Genomic DNA, 26,196 nt, shown 5'->3' with positions numbered 1-26,196 from the left:
AAATTTTCAGAAACCAAACGACGTTTAATATATTTCCTAAGATTTGTTTATGTTTTGATTCATTCAGATTCATGAAAAATAAAAAACAGAAACATTTCTCTCCTTTGTTCTTTCTCACCCTTACCATTTATGTGTGGTTTATTATTTTATTTTATTTTGCCTTCTTCTGTTCAGTGATGTAACTAATTTGTTTGTTCCAATTGTTTTATGTTCATGTGTAGCTCTATTTGTTGTTATGTTGCCATATGCTAGAAGTGTTTCAAAGAAAAAAGGTTCTGAATCCAAATGGAGCTCAGAAGGTCTTTCACCTGGACTACAGTACCTTCTACAGAAAGTCTATCAACAACAAGAGCCACTTATCCTGGGGAATGAGCTCCATCTACTGGATCCTAACTTTGCTACTAGAACCAGACACTCATTTGAAGAATAACCACGGTCCTTAAACGCACCACGGGTCATGTTACCTCTTGTTTGTTTAAATACTGTTTTTTTCCAGACTGTCCGTCAACCCCTCCCTTCCTGGTTTTCTTCTTTCGTTTTTGCTGATCCATAAACTGCGTGTTCTTTTTTTCCTTGGATGAAAACCTCCGAATGAGACCAAAGCCATGTTTGGAGTGAGAAAGTCTTTGGTAATCATCCTGTAAAAGAATAAGTAAGTAAATGTTCTTTCCAGCTTTTGTTTAGCAGGTTACAGGAAAAAGACCTGAAACTCTGTTCAACTTGATTCTGTGAACTTAGAAGCTGCTGTTCAAACTTTTTATTTATTTCACTTCATATTAAAACTACAAACTAGTTACATCTGTGAAGGTCAGACTGGAGATTCTTCTCTGCTGTCGGTTTATAGTTTGAACCACTCACTTCATTTTTACCACCAATTAATCTCAACTGTTTTTTGGGGTTTTTAAGATATTTTAATGCTCCTAATTCTGGTTTAAAATAGTTTCTGTAAATTGAAATATTTACTGATGGTAGAAACAGAATGTGTAACTTTTTGCTTTAACTTCTTTTCTTTCTTGAATGTTAAACAGAAAGTGAGTCTAAACATTAAAAACAGGAACTGCTGAGAAACTTGAAGCAGATTCAAGTTCCTGCTTTTTTTTTTTTTTTTTTTTTTTTTTAACTTGTCCTGTCCAACAGCTAGGCAAACAGATGAGAGCTGAGGGCCTCTTGTGTTGGACATATTTTATTTTAACAAGAGGGGTTATTCATCTTCAGACAAACCAAAGGTATGTCTGAATAAACCCCTTTTGTAATTGAGGCCAAAATTTATTAATTTCAATCATGTTTGAAAATCTTTGGTGTTGGACCGGACGGAAAAGGAAAGAGGGGAAGAAGAGAGAGGGACGTTAGAGAGAGGGGGGGGTAGGAGGGTGATAATAGGAGGGGAAGGGGGGTAAGACCATGAAGCAGCATAGAGCAGACAGGTTTACTGGTTGTTAATCATTATGGTACGGTTCAAATGTAGTACAAAAAGGGCGGGGCCTGTTCACACACACTCAAATATTATCAACACACCTGCTAGCCGCAAAAATGTCCACATGTCAACATGCACACAAAACAGATAGTGTTCACGAACGCATACCTATGCCTTTAAACCAACTAGTGAGAAATCTTTCATTCATTCAATCATGCAAACTATTAGTGCAAAGGTGAGCTAACACCTGTGCTCAGGTGAGTGTTTATGTTCTTCTAAAATGGATGGTGGAATGTGAAAAGAAGGAGGAGGAGCGCCCAGCCACCCCCACACCCATACCCCCGCCGCAGCAGCAGCGGCAGCCGGAATTCCCCCAACGCCACACGGGAACAGGCAGGGAACAACCGCCCCCCGGGCGACCAAGACCGCCACCCAGGCCAGGGCCAGCCGGACCGCCGCGAGGCCCCCAGAGCCAGAGAGCAGGGAGGCGCAGAGGGAAAGAGAGCGCCGCCCCAGCCCAGCCAGGAAAGCAGCCCCCCGCCGCGCCGGAAGAGCCCAACGCAGGGCCCCACCGGAGAGGGACGCCCACAGCCCCAGACGAGCACCCCACCACCACCCAGGAGTTCCGGGCATCCCCCCGCCCCGACCCCAGGTACGAGCCAGGACCCCCCAAGGGAGACCCGCTCCGCACTCCAGGCAGCCACCCACCCGGCCCACGGTTGGTCCAGGTAGGAGCAAGGCAGGGGCCCGCCGCCCCCGCCCAGGAGGGGGGAACCCCGGGGAAAAAAGGGCGGCCCACAAGGGATGTTATAAATATGGCCCGACCAGGCTCGGCCATGTTGGAAGTTTGGCGGGGCCCAGCGCCCAGGGGCAAGGACCAGGACCCACCCCCCAGGGACACGAACACCCCCGGCTCAGGTGTAATATGAACCCCCCCACCGTGCGGAGAGAGCACCGCCGGGCCCAGGGAGCCGGCACCCAAGGGACACGGCCGCCATCGCCAAGGGGCCCACACCCCCCACCAGGGAAGGGGTAGGGGACAGATGGACCCAGGTCCCACCTTCCTTGTAAAATGTGTGTGCGTGTATGGGTGTTTGAGAGGGTGTTTGTGTGCATGTGTGTGTGTTTATGTTTGAATGTATATATTGAAGGGGGAGGGGTGTGTGTACTAAGGGGGGTGCAGTTAAAATTGGCGAGTAGGGCACTAAGGGGACATCTCCTGATTACTCACAGTGATGTCCCCTCACCCTCCTTCAAGTTCCTGCTTTAACACGGAGGTCAATCACTGATTCAGGCTGTGTCCAAATTCCTTATTCACTCACTGCTTACTGCATTGTGTAGGACCGTGTTCACCATTTTGTAGGAGTTACACCCTGCAGGCAAAATGCCAGATGGAGCGCTCCTATAGGCTGAAGCAAACGTTGGTCTTCTCCAAAATACAAGTTGTTGCTCTATGTGGCGCAGGACAAAGGTGTTAAGATAAACCATTTAGAGCAGGGGTCTCAAACTCGCAGCCCAAGGGCTATTTGCGGCCCCCGCCTTAATATGAAATGACGATTTATCGTATTTCGGGCAGATACTCGCTGCAGTGTTTTACAGGTAAATACCCTAGGGCGGTTCAGTCAATTAACTCACCTGCTCAGCGTCCTATTTAAGCCCAGGTGCGCAATCGTTCATTCTCTTTCTTACCTTCAGCGCTCATTCTTCGCCCCACTCTCCTCCCCGGCTTCCACCTGTGGGCTCCGTAAAGGGGGGGTTTGTTGGAAATTTCTCATGGAATTGAACTGAGCCTTATGCCAAACGAAAATATGTGAATGCCAACTTAAAGAATCTGGAAAATGTCAAATATTTCTTACTGCAAGAGTTGTCTGACTGAAAGTTTAATGTTGTGCGTCCCCACCCAGTTTTTTATAAGTAACATTGTTTTTAGTGTTGGGCACGGAGCTGCAAACCAACCAATCAGTGGGGTATATGACTCTTGGGGGCGTGACAGTGACCGGGCTTGAAAGCAGGAGAACATTCAGGCCAGTGTTTTTCAACCTTTTTTGAGCCACGGCACACTTTAACCTTAACAAAAATCCCGTGGCACACTAGCACCCAAAAAGGGAGAAACTTTATAGTCTGTATTGATCTACAGCAGCTCTGCAATCTCACATTCATTTTTGTAATAATTGTGGCAGAAAAAGCTAGAAGTTGTAGCTGTTTTTTCTAAAAGATGTAATAAAAGTTAAGTTAGAAGATAGAAAAACTGTTTGATGTGTGTTTGTTGTTTCAAGACTTTTAGCAATGAAGACTCATTGTTGCGCTGAGACGCTGTCACTGTAACCCAATGCATCATGGGAGATGTAGTCCAATCAGCCAATGAACGCAAACAGACTAGCGTCTCTGAGTTTCATGGTTTTGTTCACTTGTTCCACGGTCTGACACCGGATTCTGTGGAAAGCTACAGAAAAGACGAGCTTTAGCTGGTATTTTTGTTGGAACTGAGAGACTTTATGAACAGAATCAGAACAAGGAAGGAAAGACTTTAACCACTTCTGATTGGTCAGACTGATGACATGTGATTAAGCCTCCAAGAATGATTGGTGGAGACAGTTAAAGGGGTGGGACTTTTCCCCAAACAGCTTTAGCTGCAGCTAAATCGTGGTACCGTCATTCTTATCAAAATGTCTTTAATAGAATCAAATAAACACAAAGAAAAAAGTATTTTATCTTTCATATTCCTAACTACTCAGTGTTTTATCAGGGCCTGTTTGGATGAACACAGAGCTGATATCCTGGAGATGGAAAATGTTTTTAGATCAGTGAATGAGGGTGATTTCCCACGGCACACCTGACCATCTCCCACGCCACACTAGTGTGCCACAGCACACTGGTTGAAAAACCCTGATTTAGGGAAACCTGACAGCCCCCTCCCCAGACCACATTAAGGACTTTCTTACTTTCCTTTTTAGAATGTCATTTTCTAAATACATGCAGTCCGTGCTGAACTTTTTTCTGGGCCGCACAGACCTGGAGGAGGGTTAAGGTTATGGTTACGGTTTGGCGTATGGCGGCGTATTAACCCCAACCAAACAGTTTCCGTGTGCGGCTGTGACTACAGCACACTGCTCCCACAGGAGATGGGCCAGCTGAAGAGAATAAATGTCACACACCTACATGCGTGACAGCTAACGGGGCTTTGACATTAAATACATGCGAGAAAAAACAATATTCAGTCTTAGATACACTAAAAGTACGTGGGGAAAATGCAACAATGAACCAGCGCCACATCTGGATCGTTGGGGAGACCAGACGGCTGCAGGCCGGGAGGGGGGGCGCTGAGATGATGTCCAAGCTGCAGTGAGACTGAAGGAGAACAGGAAGATGGAGTTGTCCTTAACACTCAATTTAGTTTTAATATGCCTGTCCCTCTTAGTATAATCTGTTATTATATATTTTATATTTATTTGAATGTTTTATAATGTATGTAGCCTTTTTTTATTCAATTGGTATTTTAAATTATTTTTGATAACTCAACTACAAAACCCATCAGGACATGTTTCCCATAATGCATTGTTTTGTAGTCATTTCTGGAGCTTTTCTCTGATCTCAGGTATCTGTATCGATTGTTCTGATCTCCAATGAACAGCGCCCGTTTTTTCATTCACCTTAGTTTGAATTCAACTCTGAAAATATAGGAGTGTTTGACCGGCTGCTCTACAATAACTTGTGACCAGGGTTTAAATGTGCAAAAAGTCACAAGTAAGAAAATTCAAAGATGGTTAATGAATTTTGTTTCTCCTTTACCGATTTGTGGTTTAAAGAGTAAACTTTTAATAAAAACATTCAACACAGACTCAAAATTGGGAGCACATCCTCTCTGACTTCTCCACCTTAAATTTCAATAAGTCCAAGTAAAGTCCAGATTTACTGTCAATCATCTTCAGCCACACTGAGGGTCTCAGATGTTTGGGAGGAAGTGCTGCCAAGTGTCCATCAGTAAGAAGAAGACAAGAGAAGCCGAGTTCAGAAGAACCATTGATGGATTTACAGAACTGTAGAATTGGAGTCTTCTTTAGTGCTTAATAGTTTTAATTCAACAGTGTTGAACTGTGTTAATAAGGATGTTTAAATGAGAAAACAGCAGATATAGAAGACTGAATAAACAGAAATGTATGACTGATTTATTTACTTATTGATTTTTTATTTAGGTATTTTATTTAATTTGAATGAGAGTTTTATAAGTACATTTTGTACAGAAAACAGTTAATAATAGAGTATAGTTAATAGTATAGTATATGTTCCTTACAAATTTCCTGGCTGTCAGACACTCACAAGTTGTCGTGTGTGTTCGCTGAAGTTGCGTCCCTCTAGTCCCTCAGCTAGACCCTGCCTTCAGTGGGCCCCAGGTAAATTCAGTTTGAGACCCCTGATTTAGGCAGAGGAGAGATGGCAGACTAAAGTGGTGTGTTCCAAACATCATATTTAGTGATCCAAAGCATCTTTTCAGAAGGAAAGTTCACCTTTTTGCCCAGATTATAAAGCAAAAGTTTGTGTAACCCTTGTGCTATCTTAGGCAATTTGACATTGGGAGTTGGGTCATCTAGACCCACTAGACAGTGCTCTGAACCTTTTTTCTTCAATGATTTGTGATTTTCACTGGTGTCCATGGATTACATGAAATCTTTCCACCTTTATCCACCTTTGTCATGGTAGGAAGAACACGTCAATGTAAGGGGGGGGTCATCTAAGATAGCAAAAGTGTTAAAAGAAGCAGCCGTACAGATTTGTGTGTTTGGACTGACCGTCCTCGTGTCCACTGCGTCTGTCCAGCGGACATTTTCTGCTCCAAAGTGAATTCAAACCTACACAAACACAACTGGACAGACTGAGCTCTCAGCACTGATGATGGAATAGAAAAGGACTTCTGGATGGAACTGAAGACCATAATCTACATGACAGGGTGATGGACTGTTTAGAGGAAAGAGAGGAGGATGGATTTGTCTTCAAATAATCCCAATTTTTGATGAGTGAAATGATAAATATCATGAATAATATTAAAAAGTTGTGTTTTTTTCAATGTTTTTTGTTGGCTATAGTTGCATTATGAAATTTGTTTACTGTTTTGTTGATTCAGTTTATTTAGAGGCATTTATTGTGGCTACAGGAATTTTACGTCTGCAATGCAAAGCTGGTTTCTGCATCATAAAATGGTTCATGAGGGGCTGAGGGATTCAGACGTAGCTCTACTGAAGGAGTGTGATGCACGCTCTGCCACTGCTAGAAGTTAACTGTAGCTAAGGCTAACTGAAAGTTACGCATGTGCGAAAGAAATCTGGATGATAAGCTGTTCCTGTTTTTGGTGATAACATAACAGAAGAAACTCCTATTTTAGCAACAATCGTTGCTAAAATATATTTAAGACTGAAACCAGAAATAGATTAATATGTGAAACAATATCACTGAACCCTATACATAACATATATAATATATTATGTATATATATATATATATATATATATATATATATATATATATATATATATATATATATATATATATATATATATATAAAGTACAAAATACTACATTAAGTAAAAATGTGTTTTTTCTGCAGGTCAAGTTTCTAGGAGCAAAGTTTGTGCAGAGCCAGAAGAACAGATGGTAGCTTTACATGGGAATACAGATTTATGTTCCATATAGTCATTAATTATGGCCCGCAGCAGCAGTCACTGACTGCAAGGACCATATTGTTTTCGCAGTTGGGACTCGCCTTTCAGCGAGAATGTGACCCCCGCCGCATGCTCGAAAAGTCACCAAAACGTGCACACACCTGGGATAAATTGCAAATGAATTTTCCACAGAGTCAACGTCACCCCCCCGAAGACGATGACATCACGGCCAGCGATCCCGTCAAAAAAAGGAATGGGCCGAAAATCGCGCATGGGGCCCAACAAAATGTACTTCAAAATACAGTCGCGAAACCAAAACACACGTGTCGGGGATATCCCAAAGAAGTTTTGAAATCATTACGGGGCGGCCACACGACCTACGGCTTGGCAGCCATTTTGTGGCGGACTCTGAGAATTGGCGATTTTCGTGTTTTCCCACGACATGGGGAAACGACACTTTTGTTTGAGCGATTTTCACGCAATTGCACACACTTGCTGCCAGCTCCAGTCTACAAACACCACAGAAGTGTCGTTGACCTTTGACCTTGGGAAAAGGCAGCCATCTGTAATTTTCTCAAAAAAGCACCTTTAGCACCAGATATAAACGAAAACTCGTCGTTGGAATTTTCATCAATCGTCTCGTAACTTTTCTGGCATCAACGGCCAGCTACTCTGGACAAAATGTTGGAATTAGAAGTTTTAGATTTTGAACGGCGTGCGCGTGGCGAGCTCGCAACCGCTGCCATCTTAGCTAGCTCGCACATTTTTCATCGGAATGTCGTGAAGAGGAAATATGCAATTCCCTGGCCCGCGCTGAACAAAACGATGTCACGCACGACAAGATCGATAAAGGAATGTGGGCGTGGTAAGCAAAAAACCGTCGCAAAAAAATGTGCCGACTCGGCAAAAACGAAAAAATTCAGAACTTTTTTTTTGAGAATGGCCAAACGAAACCAATCTACCCTTGTTCGCGATATCCAAAGAAAGTTTTGAAATCATTACGTGATGGCGACACGACCCACGGTTTGGTGGCCATTTTGTGCCAAAATCTGCCATTTTGCGTTTTCGCGTTTTTACACAATTTGGAAAAATGAACTTTTTTTAGAGCGATTTTGACGAAATTTGACTCGCATGTCCCTAGCGTAAGTATACAATCACCTCTGGAGTTTCGTCGACCTTTGACCTCGGGAAAAGGCGGCCATCTTGGACCTCTATAAATATTACCTTTATTGGCGGATTCAAACGTAAACTTGTTGTTGGAATTTTCAACGATCGTCTCGAAACTTTTTGGGCATCAATGGCAAGCTACTGTGGAAAAAATGTTGGAATTAGAAGTTGTAGATTTTGAATGGTGTCCGCGTGGCGAGCTAGCAAAATGGCGCACTGTTGTAACTCCCATGCTTTTCATTTGAATTCAGTGAAAATTGAATGCATGCATCCATAGCAGGAACTGAACACAATTAAAAACACTGGATATGGACATATAAGGAATGTGGGTGTGGTTAGCATAAAACAACTGTTGCTAAAGACGACAAAAAGTTTACTTTTACCGATTTGTCCGAAACTAACTTCAATCTGTTCGTCCTCCCGAGGGGACCAAAACATAAAATGGTTGCTATGCAGATAAAATCAACAGAAAAGCCGCCATTTTGAAAAAAAATGTTTTTTTTTAACTAACTTATGACATATGGCTCTGACCAATGGAGGAATGTGTTTTTCTGAGTCAGTTGATGATGCTGCTCGCTATGCTAGCACTTTTAGCCACATTAGCATAGCGAGCATAGTTAGCATAATTAGCAAATGCAGTTTTGACCAGCCCTTAATTTGTGGGTGGTGAAGGCGGTGAAGGCGGTGAAGGCGGTGAAGGCGGCGTTGGTGCGTAGAGTTGGGCGTGGAAGGCGGGTTGCGTCTGCGGGCCATACAACACCGCTTGCGGTTTTAATTATTATTTAACTTTAATCTTAAAAAAGCCTTTTATTTCTCGACCCGCTGCATAAGCCTGATTGGTTGTAAAGGATGTGTTGGGAATGGTAGAGGAGCCGTGGTTCCTGCCTTCAGCCTCAGGCTGATGATCTGGAAAATAACATCTATGAGGAATTGCATCAAACACTGGTACAACTCCAAACAAGTTCATGTTCATTTAATCAAAGCTGCAGTTTAAAATGTTCATATTAAACTTGCTTTATGTAAGAGTTGGCCTTTGGTAGCTCCATGTTTACTATTCAAAGTTTTATAGCTTTATTAACAAAGTTGATGTTGGCATTTTTAAAGCTGTTGTTTAGAAATGTTTCTATGCCGGTGAAAAAACTGAATGCTGATGGGGGCATTGGATTAATGGATATGAAAATAATTAAAATGGTTTCATGGCAATGCAGTATATTTATTACTTAACATGAAGGTTTTTTAATAACATAAACAGAGACACAGTTGGGGGATTTTACTTTATGGGCTTCTTAATTCATTTCATCAAGTGTTGCATTTATTCAACATACCTGTCACTCACATTTATTTCATGAAGCAATGCATCTGGAAAAAGTCTGTTTGTGGTTAACAACTGTATTAAAAAGAGTCATATCAGAGAAAGTCTGTCCACATCGCTGATCGGCATCACATCAGTCATTCTCTGTTGAGAACAGAACCTCTCCAGATGAAGATACCCGGGTAGGGCCCCCCGCTCCTGCTCATACATGCTCCCAGCTTCCTCTGCAGCTGGACTCCAGCTCCACTGAAATCCCCAAAAGAAAACTGATCAGCTGCTGTTGGTTCTTCTTGACAAAAGGAAATGCTTAACATGTTTGTTTGGATACAAACAGTGCTCAGCATAAATGAGAACACCCCCTTCAGAAAGTACTAACTTATTTAGTAGATCAATGAACAAAAGAAACATTTCCAAACTTTCCAGAAGGTTGAGTTTTATTGAACACTTCTTTAACTCTATAACATGAAATTAAGATTAATGATCTAACTCTGATCACATCATCTTCAGTTTAACTTCAATTGGTTGAAGCAAAAATAAATACACTCTGCAGCAAAAACTACATCTTGTATTTTGTATGAGCACTGAGATTTTTAAGGACCACAGTGTTTCACTGTAGGCTCCATGCATTTCTCTTTGAAATCCTCACCTTTGTGACGCCGTACAGTTTTTAAACCCTTAGCTCCACAAACGGTGATCTTTCTCTCATCACTCCAGAGTATTGAGTCCCAGTAGTCTTCATCTTCATCAGCATTAGCAGATTCTAGGCGTGCTTTTTTGTGCATGGGCTTTAGGAGAGGCTTCCTTGGTGGACGATAACCATGCATGCAGTTCCTCTGCAGTGTGCGCGTATGATGTCACAGGAAACCGTCACTTTAGTTTGGCGTTCTACTGCTTTAGATAACTGCAAGGAACTTAAATGACGATTTTCTTCAACCCTTCTCATCAGAGGATGCTCCTGTCCAGATGTTAGCTTTCATGGACGTCTCTGTAAGATGGCTGCACTTCCATCTTTGTTCAATTCTTGGATCACTTTTGCTTTGATTTGATTTGAAATGGTTTATTTCAAGCAATCAAATAGGAACAATATACAAAAACAATACAATCATCAGTCATACATTCATACAATGACGGGATAATTAGACATATTAATAAATATTGCCTGAAAGGGAGTGGAAGGAAGCAAACTTATAAAATCCCTCGGTAGAACACCCCTGTTCTACCGTAACCATTTTATGACATGATTTATCATTATCCTGTTCCTAGCTTTGAGAATTAAGCAGAATTAAGAATCCTGAAAGCATCAATAAATCACATGACAAAGATTAATTACTCAAATTAATATGTAAAAAAATTACTTAAAAATCAACTTGGCAAATGCAGATCATTTATCTAAAATATATGCAGATTATATTTATTAAAAAAATCATGTATGTGATTAATAGAAATAATACTATATAAGTAAAATAGACATAACACAAAATTTCTTTTCAAAATTTGATCAAGCATCAAAAGTGAAAATATGTGCAAAATGATGTGACATTAGGAAAAATAATGAATCAATTTTTGGAGCAAGTGAAGTAATATCAGTAAAAATCAATCAATGTACCCATTTTCAATAATTGATTAATCATTTATTTTATTTTATTTTTTTAATTATTTTTTTTTTAATAAAGGTAATGCTGTGAAGTAAAAATAAAAATAAAAAGGGTCCATATTATGTCGAATGTCCAAGGTTGGTATTTCTTTTACTGCTGATTAACAGCCGTTCTTCTGGTTTTAAACAGAGTTTATAGTTCTCTTCACTGTTATGACTGCAGACATTAGATTCAGGTCCTTCTTCAGCTGATATCAGCGGCGGTGAAAGTTGAGGTCAAGTTGTCTGCAGGTCAGAACTCTTCTGAAAATCAGGGTCACAGACTTTTGTAGAAAGCGATGAATCTAGGCGTCATATTTCTTGAAATTACATTTGACTCTTGGATTTATTTCTGCATGTTGGTTCATACATCCGTGATCAAACACTTCTCAAAGCCCTTCATGGTGTTCACAACCAGAACCTTGGCCCGGTCCGGTGGACCGAGTGGTTTGACGTAAATCCTGCAGCCTTTAACCCAAGTGTTCTCAATCTGCTTCTGCTTCCTGAGAAGCCGTGCATGTTTTGAGATTTCAGCATTCCTTCTGGTCAAATGGTCGTTCAGATAAACAGCAGATCCCTTCAGATTCCTCCTTTGATTCATCAGAGCTAGCTTGTGGTTTTGATTCACAAACCTGATGAGGATCGCTGGTTTATCCGTCTCCTTTCTCCTGGGGAGCAGGTGGCAGGTCTCCATGGTATTTAGTATTTTGACTGAAAGCTTTGCTGATCTTCTTGTAGCCCTCAGCTATTTTGTGTAAAGTAATGATTTCCTTTCAAAGATTTTGTGACGTTTCTTTTCTATGGGGAGCCATTGCTGACAGCATGAAGTGGGAGGGGCTTTTCTTTGTAAAGAAATGCCCTTTTCTAGTCACCTGTGAGCTGGATATCTCTTAAATGAATCATTAGACCCACCTGTGGTTGAATGCCTGTTCATTAGAATGTTGTTGTCTCAAGTTTGGCTTTTCTCCTAAGATACATGTGTCAAACTCAAGGCCCGGGGGCCAAATGTGGCCCGCCATGTCATTTTATGTGGCCAGCGAAAGCATACAAGTTTTTAATTTTTTACAATTTTTTTTTTTTTGTAGTTGATTACATAATAATTATGTGTAGCTGCTGTTGTATTTATTCAATGTTTGCTGGTCTTATGTTTGTATGCAAACAAATTGTTGTCATCAGACCATCAGTTGGATGCAAGGCTGTGTGCAGCTTTTTTGTGTAAAATGTTACACTGTAATACATGTTCTTTTTAGCTCAGTTTTATGTTATTTTTCTTTATTCGCTTGGACAGGTTGATCCTTAATTAATGGAGTTATGTGGGTTTTAATTAGCGGACAAAATTTAAAAGGATTTATGCTAGGGTAACAAGCAAATATGTGTTTTCTATGCAACTGTTTTTGTCACTTTAAAACGTTTTAATACATAAATAATGAGTTATTTAACATCAAGGAGCAGTTACATTTATTTTTCATTACATTTAGTTACATGTATATGTTATAGTTGGCCCCTTTGAGGACAACCACTATGCTGAGGTGGCCCTCAGTGAAAATGTGTTTGACCATGAGGTGTACTCATTTTTACAACATGGAATTCATTTGTTAGGAAAGTCCCTTTTTTGTGCAAATGAACATATCTTGTTTTCAATCAATGGCCCAACTTTGTAGGTGTATTTTGTAGTTTAGTATTTCACACAAAATGTTGATTCTGAAAGGACACTACAGGTTTTCTGACAATTGTAGTGAGGTGTACACATTTATGCTGAGCACTGCAAGTATGTGTACGTGAGCTGCAGTTGTCTTGTGTACTTGTTGAGATATTTGTGTGTGAAGATTTTCTTTTGGAGGAAAAAGGTATGTAACCTTTACACCTGAGAGCCATAATGATAAATCTTCAGCAACTTGTTTCTTTTTGTAATGTAATACAATATCAAAATGCTTTTTTTTTCTTCATTTGATTCTTTATCAAAACACAAGAATAACTGTCATTAATACAGACCAGGTTACTTTTTTTTTTTACATTTGTAGTTGTCGGTGTGACTTGAGATTTTTACCAAGGAAAAATGTTTCTTTCCTCCAGAAAGATGTTTTTTTTTAAACCTAACAAACAGGCTGACATATTTTGCATTTCAGAGACTTTGACTATAGAGTCACATGACTGTTTCTTTGTTTTTAACTCTGGACTGAAGTCAGTGTGAAGGAGCATCATGTTGTGGATCAAACCTGGCAGTGAACCATAACATCTGTTTTCTGTCAGTTCAGCCAATCAGAGCAGAGCAATGTTCCCACAGAGGAACAGGTTCAACTGGAATCAGTTTTCTCTGCACACAGAAACCAGAGAACTTGAGTTCACATTTCACAGATCTGACTTGATCAGAACAGTTTGTTTGTTGTATCAGACAAATGAAGAATGGAGGTAAAGTTCACCTTCATATCTTTCAACCTGACAGGCAGACACAGGACTGGACTCAGATGCAGAGCTTGAAAGGTTTTTAATTCTTGGACACAAGAGAGAGCTAGCTTTGACAGGTGATAGCACGTGACAAACAGGCACAGGACAAAAGGAAACACAGGCTATAAATACATGAGGAGGGGAAGCACAGGTGGGAATGATCAGGGATGATGAGGCAGACTCAGGTGTGGGGAACAGACAAGGCAGGAAAGGGAAAGTCTGGAACGAGAGGTAGGTTAAACTTTCAAAATAAAACAGGAAACCCCACAGGAGACAACAGGAAGCTTGATGAGACATGATAGAACCCCCCCCTTAAGGACCGACTCCTGACGGTCCAGGAGCCCCAGACCCAAAGAAATCCGTCAGGAGTGACCTGTCCACAATAAAGCGTTCCGGAATCCATTGCCGCTCCTCCGGACCGTAACCCTTCCAGTCCACTAGGAATTGGCGACCCCGGCCCCGCTTCCGGACAGCCAGAATCTTCTGCACCGTGTACACCGGACCCCCACCCACCATTCTGGGCGGAGGGGGTGGCTCCGAGGGAGGCATGAGGGAACTGTCCACCACCGACTTCACCTTGCTGACATGGAACGTGGGATGGACCCGGAGGGACCGGGGCAGCCGAAGGCGGACCGCTGCAGGGTTGACGACCTTGGTGACGGGAAATGGACCCACGAATCTTGGAGCCAACTTTCTGCTAGGAACGTGCAGGTTGAGGTCCTTGGTTGAGAGCCAGACCTTCTGACCGGGACGGTAAGCTCCCGATTGCCGATGTCGTAGTTGCGCTCCGCCTGAGAGAGACGCCAGGACAGGAACGCACAGGGATGAACCTTCCCATCCCCGGATAAAGCGTCTGTAAAAGTTTGCAAAGCCTAAGAATTGCTGCAGCCTCTTGAGCTGTCAGGTGTCGGCCAGTTCTTCACGGCGCTGACCTTGGCTGGATCCATCTCTACCTTCCCTGCGGACACAATAAAACCTAGGAAGGCGACGGTGGTGACGTGGAACTCACTCTTTTCGGCCTTGACGTAGAGGTGGTTATCCAGAAGTCGCTGGAGGACTGCAGAGAAATGGGAGACATGAGAGTCCAGGTCCGGGGAGTAAATCAGGATGTCGTCCAAATAAACGAAATGATCCAAGAAGTCCCTGAGGACATCATTGATCATGGTCTGAAAAACGGCGGGGGTGTTAGTGAGTCCATAGTGGCCTCTTGGTGTATTGAACCCTGTTTTCCACTCGTCCCCCTCTCTGATCCTGACCAAATGATAAGCGTTACGGACATCGAGCTTGGTGAACACCCGGGCCTGCTGGAGCTGGTCAAAAACAGAGGACATGAGCGGCAATGGATATCTGTTCTTGATGGTTTTGTTGTTGAGTGCACTGTAACCTATGCAGGGTCGGAGAGTTCCATCCTTTTTCCCGACAAAGAAGAACCCGGCGCCAGCTGCAGATGAGGAGGGACGAATGAGACCCGCTGCCAGGGATTCATCAATGTATTTGTTAAGTGCCTGGTGTTCTGAAGCTGCGATCGAGTACAGGTGTCCTTTAGGAATGGTGGACCCCGGAACCAGGTCGATGGTGCAGTCATAGGGCCGATGTGGCGGGAGGCTCAGAGCCCAGTTCTTATTAAAAACCTCGGCCAGATGATGGTAACAGGAGGGTATAGTGCTCAGGTCAGGGGCCTCTGGACCTGAAGCAGGACGAACAGGGACAGGGTTATTGTTCATGACGGTTCGTTTACCTGCGGGATGGGAAATTTTGTGTCTGTCACATCCTGGCCCCCACTCCAGTATATTTCCTGTCGCCCAGTCCACCCGGGACTGTGCTCACGCAGCCAAGGAAATCCCAGAACCAGCTTCCCAGAGGAGCCCCTAAACAGGTGGAAGGACATGACCTCTGTATGGTTGCCTATGGACAGTTTGAGAGGTTCAGAAACATGCGTGATATCAAAGAGACCCCTCCCATGAAGGCCCCGGGCCTGGATGGGTCTGTCTAGAGGCTGTGGCTTAAGAGCTAAGCCGATGGCCAGCTTCCAGTCCATAAGGCTGACATCAGCCCCAGAGTCAATGAGGGCTACGAGAGTCAAATCCCAGTAAATCCCAGTAAAAAAAAAAACAAATCACGAAACACAACAGCAAATAATGAAAAACACAACAGCAAATCATGAAACACAACAGCAAATACGGAAACACAACAGCAAATCATGAAACACAACAGCAAATACGGAAACACAACAGCAAATCATGAAACACAACAGCAAATCACGAAACACAACAGCAAATCACGAAACACAACACCAAATATGGAAACACAACACCAAATCACGAAACACAACAGCAAATCACGAAACACAACAGCAAATCACGAAACACAACAGCAAATCATGAAACACAACAGCAAATACGGAAACACAACAGCAAATACGGAAACACAACAGCAAATCATGAAACACAACAGAAAATACTGAAACACAACAGAAAATCATGAAACACAACAGCAAATCACGAAACACAACAGCAAATCACGAAACACAACAGCAAATATGGAAACACAACAGCAAATCACGCAACACAACAGCAAATACTGAAACACAACAGTAAATCATGAAACAACAGAAAATACTGAAACACAACAGCAAATCATGAAACACAAAAGCAAATCACGAAACACAACAGCAAATCACGCAACACAACAGCAAATCACGCAACACAACAGCAAATCACGAAACACAACAGCAATTCACAAAACACAACAGCAAATCACAAAACACAACAGCAAATACGGAAACACAACAGCAAATCACGAAACACAACAGCAAATCACGAAACACAACAGCAAATCATGAAACACAACAGCAAATCACGAAACAAAACAGCAAATCATGAAACACAACAGCAAATACGGAAACACCAGCAAATCACGAAACACAACAGCAAATACGGAAACACAACAGCAAATCACGATACACAACAGCAAATACGGAAACACAACAGCAAATCACGAAACACAACAGCAAATACGGAAACACAACCGCAAATCACGAAACACAACAGCAAATACGGAAACACAACAGCAAATCACGAAACACAACAGCAAATCACGAAACACAACAGCAAATCACGCAACACAACAGCAAATCACGCAACACAACAGCAAATCACGCAACACAACAGCAAATCACGCAACACAACAGCAAATCACGAAACACAACAGCAAATCACGAAACACAACAGCAAATACGGAAACACAACAGAAAATACTGAAACACAACAGAAAATACTGAAACACAACAGAAAATCATGAAACACAACAGCAAATCACGAAACACAACAGCAAATCACGAAACACAACAGCAAATATGGAAACACAACAGCAAATCACGCAACACAACAGCAAATACTGAAACACAACAGTAAATCATGAAACAACAGAAAATACTGAAACACAACAGCAAATCATGAAACACAAAAGCAAATCACGAAACACAACAGCAAATCACGCAACACAACAGCAAATCACGCAACACAACAGCAAATCACGAAACACAACAGCAATTCACAAAACACAACAGCAATTCACAAAACACAACAGCAAATCACAAAACACAACAGCAAATACGGAAACACAACAGCAAATCACGAAACACAACAGCAAATCACGAAACACAACAGCAAATCACGAAACACAACAGCAAATCACGAAACACAACAGCAAATCATGAAACACAACAGCAAATCACGAAACAAAACAGCAAATCATGAAACACAACAGCAAATACGGAAACACCAGCAAATCACGAAACACAACAGCAAATACGGAAACACAACAGCAAATCACGATACACGACAGCAAATACGGAAACACAACAGCAAATCACGAAACAACAGAAAATACTGAAACACAACAGCAAATCATGAAACACAAAAGCAAATCACGAAACACAACAGCAAATCACGCAACACAACAGCAAATCACGCAACACAACAGCAAATCACGAAACACAACAGCAAATCACGCAACACAACAGCAAATCACGCAACACAACAGCAAATCACGCAACACAACAGCAAATCACGCAACACAACAGCAAATCACGCAACACAACAGCAAATCACGCAACACAACAGCAAATCACGCAACACAACAGCAAATCACGAAACACAACAGCAAATACGGAAACACAACAGCAAATCATGAAACACAACAGAAAATACTGAAACACAACAGAAAATCATGAAACACAACAGCAAATCACGAAACGCAACAGCAAATCACGAAACACAACAGCAAATATGGAAACACAACAGCAAATCACGCAACACAACAGCAAATACTGAAACACAACAGTAAATCATGAAACAACAGAAAATACTGAAACACAACAGCAAATCATGAAACACAAAAGCAAATCACGAAACACAACAGCAAATCACGCAACACAACAGCAAATCACGCAACACAACAGCAAATCACGAAACACAACAGCAAATCACGAAACACAACAGCAAATCACGCAACACAACAGCAAATACGGAAACACAACAGCAAATCACGAAACACAACAGCAAATAACGAAACACAACAGCAAATCACGCAACACAACAGCAAATCACGAAACAAAACAGCAAATCACGCAACACAACAGCAAATCACGCAACACAACAGCAAATCACGCAACACAACAGCAAATACGTAAACACAACAGAAAATACTGAAACACAACAGCAAATCACGCAACACAACAGCAAATCACGCAACACAACAGCAAATCACGCAACACAACAGCAAATCACGCAACACAACAGCAAATACGTAAACACAACAGAAAATCATGAAACAAAACAGAAAATACTGAAACACAACAGTAAATCATGAAACACAATACCAAATTATGAAACACAACAGCAAATCACGCAACACAACAGCAAATACGGAAACACAACAGCAAATACTGAAACACAACAGCAAATCACGCAACACAACAGCAAATCATGAAAATTACAGTCCTGAAACAAATACCGAATTACAAAAAAATAATAAGTTACAAATGACCAAAACTAGAAACACAACAATGAAAGCGGAGACATGGCTTCTAACAGAAATGGACATTATATAAAACTAATTGTGTATGTTTTTTTAAATGTTATTAATTACTGTTTTGTTTACGTGGATATTTTAAATACATGAAACAGTCCTGAAGCATTCTTGCTAGAGTGGTTTTAACAGAGAGGGAATACCCTTAATACCGGAAAAGCAAAAACTTTACCTTGTTAAATGTTGTTGTAATTTTTATTGTAGTAATACAATTGAAGAAATTCAAGATTGTTTTTGTTTTTGTAGTTCAGTATTTGTTAGTTTTCACCCGAAATTGCTTTTGTGTTTCAGGACTCCGTCATTTGTTCCGTGGTTTGCTGTTGTGTTTCAGTATTTGTTAATTTGTTCCGAGATTGTTATTAGTGCTTTGTGATTTATTAGTTTGGGATTTATTGTTGGTTGTGTCCTAAATATAAATGTGTCTTGCACCTCCCGGCCACCATGGGTTTCATGATTTGCTGTTGTGTTTCAGTATTTGCTGTTGTGTCTCATGATTTGCTGTTGTGTTTCGTGATTTGCTATTGTGTTTCCGTATTTGCTGATGTGTTTCATGATTTGCTGTTGTGTTTCAGTATTTGCTGTTGTGTTGCGTGATTTGCTGTTGTGTTTCATGATTTGCAGTTGTGTTTCAGTATTTGCTGTTGTGTTTCGTGATTTGCTGTTGTGTTGCGTGATTTGCAGTTGTGTTGCGTGATTTGCAGTTGTGTTTCAGTATTTGCTGTTGTGTTTCAGTATTTGCTGTTGTGTTTCATGATTTGCTGTTGTGTTTCATGATTTGCTGTTGTGTTTCATGATTTGCTGTTGTGTTTCGTGATTTGCTGTTGTGTTTTGTGATTTGCTGTTGTGTTTCGTGATTTGCTGTTGTGTTTCAGTATTTGCTGTTGTGTTTCGTGATTTGCTGTTGTGTTTCAGTATTTGCTGTTGTGTTTCGTGATTTGCAGTTTTGTTTCAGTATTTGCTGTTGTGTTTCGTGATTTGCAGTTGTTTCAGTATTTGCTGTTGTGTTTAAGTATTTGCTGTTGTGTTGCGTGATTTGCTGTTGTGTTGCGTGATTTGCAGTTGTGTTGCGTGATTTGCAGTTGTGTTGCGTGATTTGCAGTTGTGTTTCAGTATTTGCTGTTGTGTTTCAGTATTTGCTGTTGTGTTTCAGTATTTGCTGTTGTGTTTCATGATTTGCTGTTGTGTTTCATGATTTGCTGTTGTGTTTCGTGATTTGTTCATTTGTACTGGGATATGCTGTTGCTGCATCTTAAATGTAAGCGTGTCTTGCACCTCTCGGCCACCGTACGAGAGCGATTAGGGAGTCAATATCCTGAGGTAAGTCCACCGGAATGAGCTGCTCCTGAATGCGCGGATCCAGCCCCTTCATGAAGAAATCATACAGCGCCACCGAGTTCCACCCGCTCTCAGCCGCTAAGGTGCGGAATCGGATGGCGTAATCACAGACAGAGTCCCCACCTTGGCGTATGAAGGTGAGCTCACGGGCTTTGTCCCGGCTGGTAGACACCGGGTCGAAAGCGTTTTGAAGCGACTCCTGGAAGGCTACGAGGGACGAGCAGAGCGTGGAGGCACGAGCCCATTCAGCCATGGCCCATGCACGAGCCCTCCCCGTTAAATGAGAAATCATGAAGGCGATCCTGGCTCTGTCAGAAATAAAGGCATGGAGGGAATGTTCAAAATGAATCGAACAGTCAGTGAGGAAGGCCTTACATAGTCCAGGTTCTCCTGAGTAACGATCGGGAGGAGCGAGCTTGATTTCCAGGCTCCTGGCAGGCATGGGAGTAGGAGGAGTTGGGATGGACGTAAAAGGTCCTGGAGGAGGGTTGGTCCAGAGTGAACTTGAACGGAGGTCTTGAACTTGGGTAGAGACCTGACCCATATGGGACGCCAGGGCCTTCTGGAAGTCCTCCTGTTGGGCAAGGCGGGCTTCCAGGCATTGCAGGATTGATGTTAATCTACTGCTCTCTGCTGAGTCCATTCTGGCCTGTTTGTAATGACAGGCAGACACAGGACTGGACTCAGATGCAGAGCTTGAAAAGGTTTTTAATTCTTGGACACAAGAGAGAGCTAGCTTTGACAGGTGATAGCACGTGACAAACAGGCACAGGACAAAAGGAAACACAGGCTATAAATACATGAGGAGGGGAAGCACAGGTGGGAATGATCAGGGATGATGAGGCAGACTCAGGGAGGAAAGGGAAAGTCTGGAACGAGAGGTAGGTTAAACTTTCAAAATAAAACAGGAAACCCCACAGGAGACAACAGGAAGCTTGACGAGACATGACAGAACCACTGCTCCATTGTAACAATTCAGCTGTTTGTGCACAAAACCTTCCAAGTAGGACTGAGATGAACTACATCTTTATCCTTCATTCATCTGAGAAAAGTTCACTTTCTTAACAGACATGGAAGAAACAGAGATGTGGATTTCTCCACTGGTGAGAAGACCTTTGAACTGAAACATCAAAGCTGCTCCAACATGTGAAGACAGGAGATAAATCTGTCTAATCCAGATGATCCTTCTTCTTTCTTTCAGGTGTGAACTCCTGTTGGTGGATTTGATGGACCAGCATGGTGTCTTCAGCCCAGAAACCTCCTTCTGCTGTAGGAAAGGATGTTAAAGTCAGAAACCTGGACATCTTTGTTTCTCCTGGTAAAATCCTCTGTTGCTGTAAACAAATCTCTCTGAGATCCGATCTTGATTCATATTGTTTGAGGTTGATCATTATATCATTTTATCAAAAGGGTGGAGCTTTTCCAAAGACACTCATCTACAACCACTTAGGGGCCTTAAGAATCATGCTATTCTTAACCTTAATCTGTATCCAGATATATGATAATATATTACCTTTGGCACACTAAAGAACAATGTTTTATGAAATATAAGTTATTTTCACAGCTCCTTTTCCTACCTGGAAGTAAGACGCCTCGAATATGGAATAAAACAAGAAGATAAACCCCTTATGCACAAATAAAGGAGAATTTATTATAACACAATAGAAGCTAAATAAAAGAGAACCCTGAAGGTGACTGGGCACACCAGGTCCAGGCAGCTAGGAGGACCCAGAACACGAGAGGCCAGAGGACAAGCAGGGCTACGACTCCGGGAGCCGAATGCAAACACCCAGCCATGGGGGAGAAGAAGTAATAGATAGAAAAATGGAAACATAGAAACAGCTCAAATGGAAAAGTTAATGCATACAAAAGGTGGACAATACTAAGCAGACCTCTGAGCCAAGATCTTGGATACTATAATATGATTAATCTGCTCTGTCAAAGACAGCTGATCATCCAATTTGATGGCCAGAAGCTTGTTTTTAGTCACTTTTTCACCCAACTATTGTCAATAGTCAAATTCAGGTAACGTGGTGCATTCAACAAATATTTTGTACCGAAAACAAAGCATTTTGTTTTAGATGTATTAAGAACCAACTGACAATAATAATGTCAATTTCCATATTCAAATTCAAAGTCTTTCTTTTTGCACATCAGTTCTTGTAACACTTTACACAATCTTTTACTGTCATTCATGGAAACACTGATTTTTTTGTCCTAAATATTCTTTTTTTAAAAGTATAATTCTGTAACTTTATTCCTTAACATGTGATAGTTTGTATAATCCTTCACACATTTAGAGGCCCCATTTTCTGCATTGTCTCTCCGCTTCATGAGGGATAAGAATTCCTAACCATGGAACACTTTTACTTTTAACTGTTCTTTTACAAAGTGATTTGCAATTCTTTTTTCAGTCCAGGACTCTTCCAGTTCATCAAATAGCTCAGACAACTCAAGACGCTTGTATGAGACTTTTGCACCTGAAGAATTTCTGAGGAAGTGGGGCAGAGATGAAGAGCACGCCGGCCTCCTAGAGCTGCTCTACCAGTTTCTAAATGGCTATAACAGAAGTTTGTGCCCCTGCATGGAGAAACGGCATCAGCTGACTCAGAAGCAGCTGGGAAATATCCTGAAACACTGAGGAAGATGATCACAGAGAATAATTATCATCCGGATGAATGAATGATGGATGAAACCAGTGCTGTGCCAAGATATGTTTCCCCTGCCAGAATGGGTGAGCTCCGGACTGAGGCGAGGGACCCGACGCTGCTAATGAAGAACCTTTTCTGACTCTCCACAGATGATGCTGATGAGAGTCTCCAGAGTTCTCTCTTGTCATCAGACAGAGTATGAGATCGGCGGTGAATGTTGTCCAATGTGTCCTCCTGGTGAGATCAGACTTTGCTTTGGTTCAAACTTCATCAATGTTACTAAAAAGAAGACACAAAAATCATGTTAGCAGTAATGTCATCAATATGGAAGAATCTGCAGCAGATCTACTGAAATTCTCTTCCAGATATTATTTGACAAAGATCTCTTGATGTCTTTACAGGAAGTCGAGTTCAGAGACACTGCACAGAGTTCAGAAGTACTTCCTGTATGCCGTGTGCTGAAGGAACTTATAATGAGAAATCTAACGGCCTACAGTACTGTTCAGCATGTTCTCTCTGCGATTCAGGTACAAATATATTGATTTATTTAAGTTATTGATTTATTATTGTCTTTCAAGATTTTACCTGCTGTATTTTCTAAGTAAAGCTTCCTTGTTTTCCTCTCAGCATTTAAGTGGCATCACATTAAACATGTCTTCAGAATAAAGGCGTTAACAGCAGACAGTATCCTGTAAGTTTACTAAAATGTTTAATGAACATTTCAAAGTCATGTGTTTCTTTGCTGACAGTTTCTGGACTGACAGTGAAGCTTGGATGCACACTGACTTCAGACTCGGTGTGTGAACCTTTGGACGGGTTCTTCTGCGTGGACTCCTCCTCAAAGAGCTGTTCAGCAGCACAGAGACACAGCAGCTGTAAAGGAGGACAGTACATCAGACAGAGAGGAACGGCCTCCACAGACACTGAGTGCTCTGACTGCAGCTCAGGAACATTTTCAGATGGAACAGGAGAGTCCTGTCAGCCACACAGACAGTAAGAGCTTCTTCCAGAACAAACAGGAATGTGTTGATCTGAAGCTTCTCCTGTAAAAATGTTCCTCTGTTGATCCAGATGTGAAGCAGAAAACCTGCAGCTGATGGAAGCAGGAACGTCTTCAACTGATGCTCAATGTGGAGAACAACGTCAGGATGTGTCAGCAGTAGTGATCGGTGTTTTAGTTCCTGTTGTTGTTTTATTAGTTATTACAGCAGCTGTTTTATGGCATTTCAGAAAATATATGATAGAAAAAACAAACTGTTTGAAAAACAGGTGAGAATGACGGAAAAGACTCAAATGTTTTATGTTAAATGATGTTTCAGTTATTTACAAGTTTTTTGTCCTTTTATAATTACAGTGATGCAGCAGAGGTATGTTTGTTTGTAAAACTTTCATTTCACACATTTGTTAAGGAAAGCAGGATTTGTTCAGAGAATCTAAATAGAATTTTTTATCTTCCTGCAGACCAACACAGAAATGGATCCAATGAACAGAGACTGTTGACTGTCTGAACTGCTGATGGCTGCAGATGAAAGAGCAGCTCCTTCATCAAAACAGATCAACTCATGAAGATTTTCCTCTTCACAGCAGAAACTAGAACCCCATAAAGACGTGTGCAGTCCCTGTTCTCTGTGGAGTTCATGTTCAGTAGAACCCAGTTGGATCTCTGGTTCTGATTTTCTTCATCATTCTGGAATCTGAGCAGCTTCATGAAGCTCCTGCAGTTTGTGACTCAACAGACATGATTGATGAGGATTTATCATCTTCAAACTGAAACTGAACTTTAGACAACAGGTGACCTTTGACCTTTACTGCAGCGTGATGGGAGGAGTTTCTGTCTTCATCCAAAAATCAGGAGATAAAGTCACAACCATGAAAATAATCTACTTTTACTCTGCATCAATGTAAGTGAGGACAATTTAACACGTGTGTTTTAAAAAAGTACTAAGAGCCAAAGGAACACAAATGATATTTTTACATTATTTTCTGATATTTACACTTCAAACATGTAAAATTAAACTTCTTCCTTGATCACATTTGTAATGGACAGCATCATCTGTAGAAGCCAATAATGTTTTTGGTTTAGATTCCACCTTAACTTAGGCTTGTTAGAGTGGTGGACAAAATAGTTGGTACCCCCTCAGTTAAAGAAAGAAAGTCCACAATGCACACTGAAATGACTTGAAACATTCAAAAGTAACATTCATTCATTCACTCATTTTCTATTCCGTTTTTTCCCTTTCGGGGTCACGGGGCTGCCGGAGCCTATCCTGGCCACTTGGCCAAAGTAACAATAAATTAAAATTTATTGAAAATTAAATCATCAAAATCAGCCATTACTTTTGAGTTGTTGATTAACAAAATTATTTAAAAAAAAAAAATCTAATGAAATAGGGCTGGACAAAAATGATGGTACCCATAACTTAATATTTTGTTGCACAACCTTTTGAGGCAATCACTGCAATGAAACGGTTTCTGTGTTTGTCAATGAGCCTTCTGCACCTGTCCACAGGTATTTTGGCCCCCTCCTCATGAGCAAACTGCTCCAGTTGTCTCAGGTTTGACGGGTGTCTTCTCCAAATGGCATGTTTCAGCTCCTTCCACTGATGTTCAATGGGATTCAGATCTGGGCTCATAGAATCCACTTCAGAATAGTCCAACGCTTTTCTCTTAGCCATTCTTGGGGGTTTCTGGCTGTGTGTTTTGGATCGTTGTCCTGTTGGAAGACCCATGACCTGTGACTGAGACCAAGCTTTCTGACACTAGGCAGCACATTTTTATCCAGAATGCCTTGATAATCTGGAGATTTCATTTGACCTTGTACAACTTCAAGACACCCTGTGGCAGATGCAGCAAAGCAGCCCCAAAACAGAACTGAGCTTCCTCCATGTTTCACAGGAGGGACAGTGTTCTTTTGGTTGGATGCTTCATTTTTGAGTCTACCAACATAGAGCTGATGTGCCTTACCAAAAAGCTCCAGTTTTGTCTCATCTGTCCAAAGGACATTTTCCCAGAAGCTTTGTGGCTTGTCAACATGCATTTTTGCAAATTCCAGTCTGGCTTTTTATGATTAATATGATGTTCCTGTACTGCTCGATTGAATGACCTACTTTTATGTTATCAACCCTGGCCACCAATAAAACCAGACTTGATCCACTGAGCAGGTAGAACTCCTCTGTGACAGTTATCGCTGTCACAGACCTATTCTCCTTCTGCAGAAGTCTCATCTCCTGTGTGGTTCTTCTCTTTATTAAGGAAATAGTCAGAACCCTGACAAGTATCTGGTCACCCCCCCACCACCACCACCACTACCACCTGTGCAGAGAAGCACATCGAAGGAGTCTGCCCACCAGACAACCCCACACCAGCCATCCAGACCAACTTAAATGGACCACTCCAGGACCCCCCAGAGGCAAATACCAAGGCGGGAGCACAGAGAGCACAAGCCTTGGCAAGCCAGAGAACAGCCCACGGTCCAATGCAAGACCCCACCCATA

The 26,196-nt window shown here is 41.6% G+C and overlaps 2 protein-coding genes across 5 annotated transcripts in view; both read left to right on the top strand.

The window, feature by feature from the left end:
* LOC101161312 (tumor necrosis factor receptor superfamily member 14-like) overlaps positions 1 to 26,196 on the top strand; it is a 42,094-nt gene that overhangs the window by 12,397 nt on the left and 3,501 nt on the right. The window lies entirely within an intron of this gene.
* Positions 478 to 25,859, top strand: LOC105354482 (tumor necrosis factor receptor superfamily member 14). 4 transcript variants are annotated; one of them, XR_013657290.1, is made up of 9 exons: positions 478 to 652; positions 21,253 to 21,369; positions 22,852 to 22,939; positions 23,104 to 23,229; positions 23,452 to 23,695; positions 23,774 to 23,971; positions 24,057 to 24,069; positions 24,164 to 24,603; positions 25,212 to 25,859. XR_013657290.1 is itself a non-coding variant. In XM_023957077.2 (8 exons), the coding sequence occupies exons 2-8, from the start codon at positions 21,331 to 21,333 to the stop codon at positions 24,200 to 24,202; spliced, it is 747 nt and encodes a 248-aa protein (XP_023812845.1). In that variant the 5' UTR covers positions 478 to 652; positions 21,253 to 21,330; the 3' UTR covers positions 24,203 to 24,735. The 4 variants fall into 4 exon arrangements, 3 of the variants coding, with proteins under 3 accessions (XP_023812845.1, XP_023812847.1, XP_078806157.1); XM_023957077.2 differs by lacking the exon at positions 25,212 to 25,859 and having other exon boundaries at positions 24,164 to 24,735; XM_023957079.2 differs by lacking the exons at positions 478 to 652; positions 25,212 to 25,859 and adding an exon at positions 19,652 to 21,154 and having other exon boundaries at positions 24,164 to 24,735.

This window comes from Oryzias latipes, chromosome 7, assembly GCF_053564925.1.
Source record: "Oryzias latipes strain Hd-rR chromosome 7, Olatipes_Hd-rR_3.1".
NCBI classification, from domain to species: Eukaryota; Metazoa; Chordata; class Actinopteri; order Beloniformes; family Adrianichthyidae; genus Oryzias; species Oryzias latipes.
The sequence above is the reverse complement of the archived record's forward strand: the minus strand, read 5'-3'. Positions and strand labels throughout refer to the sequence as shown.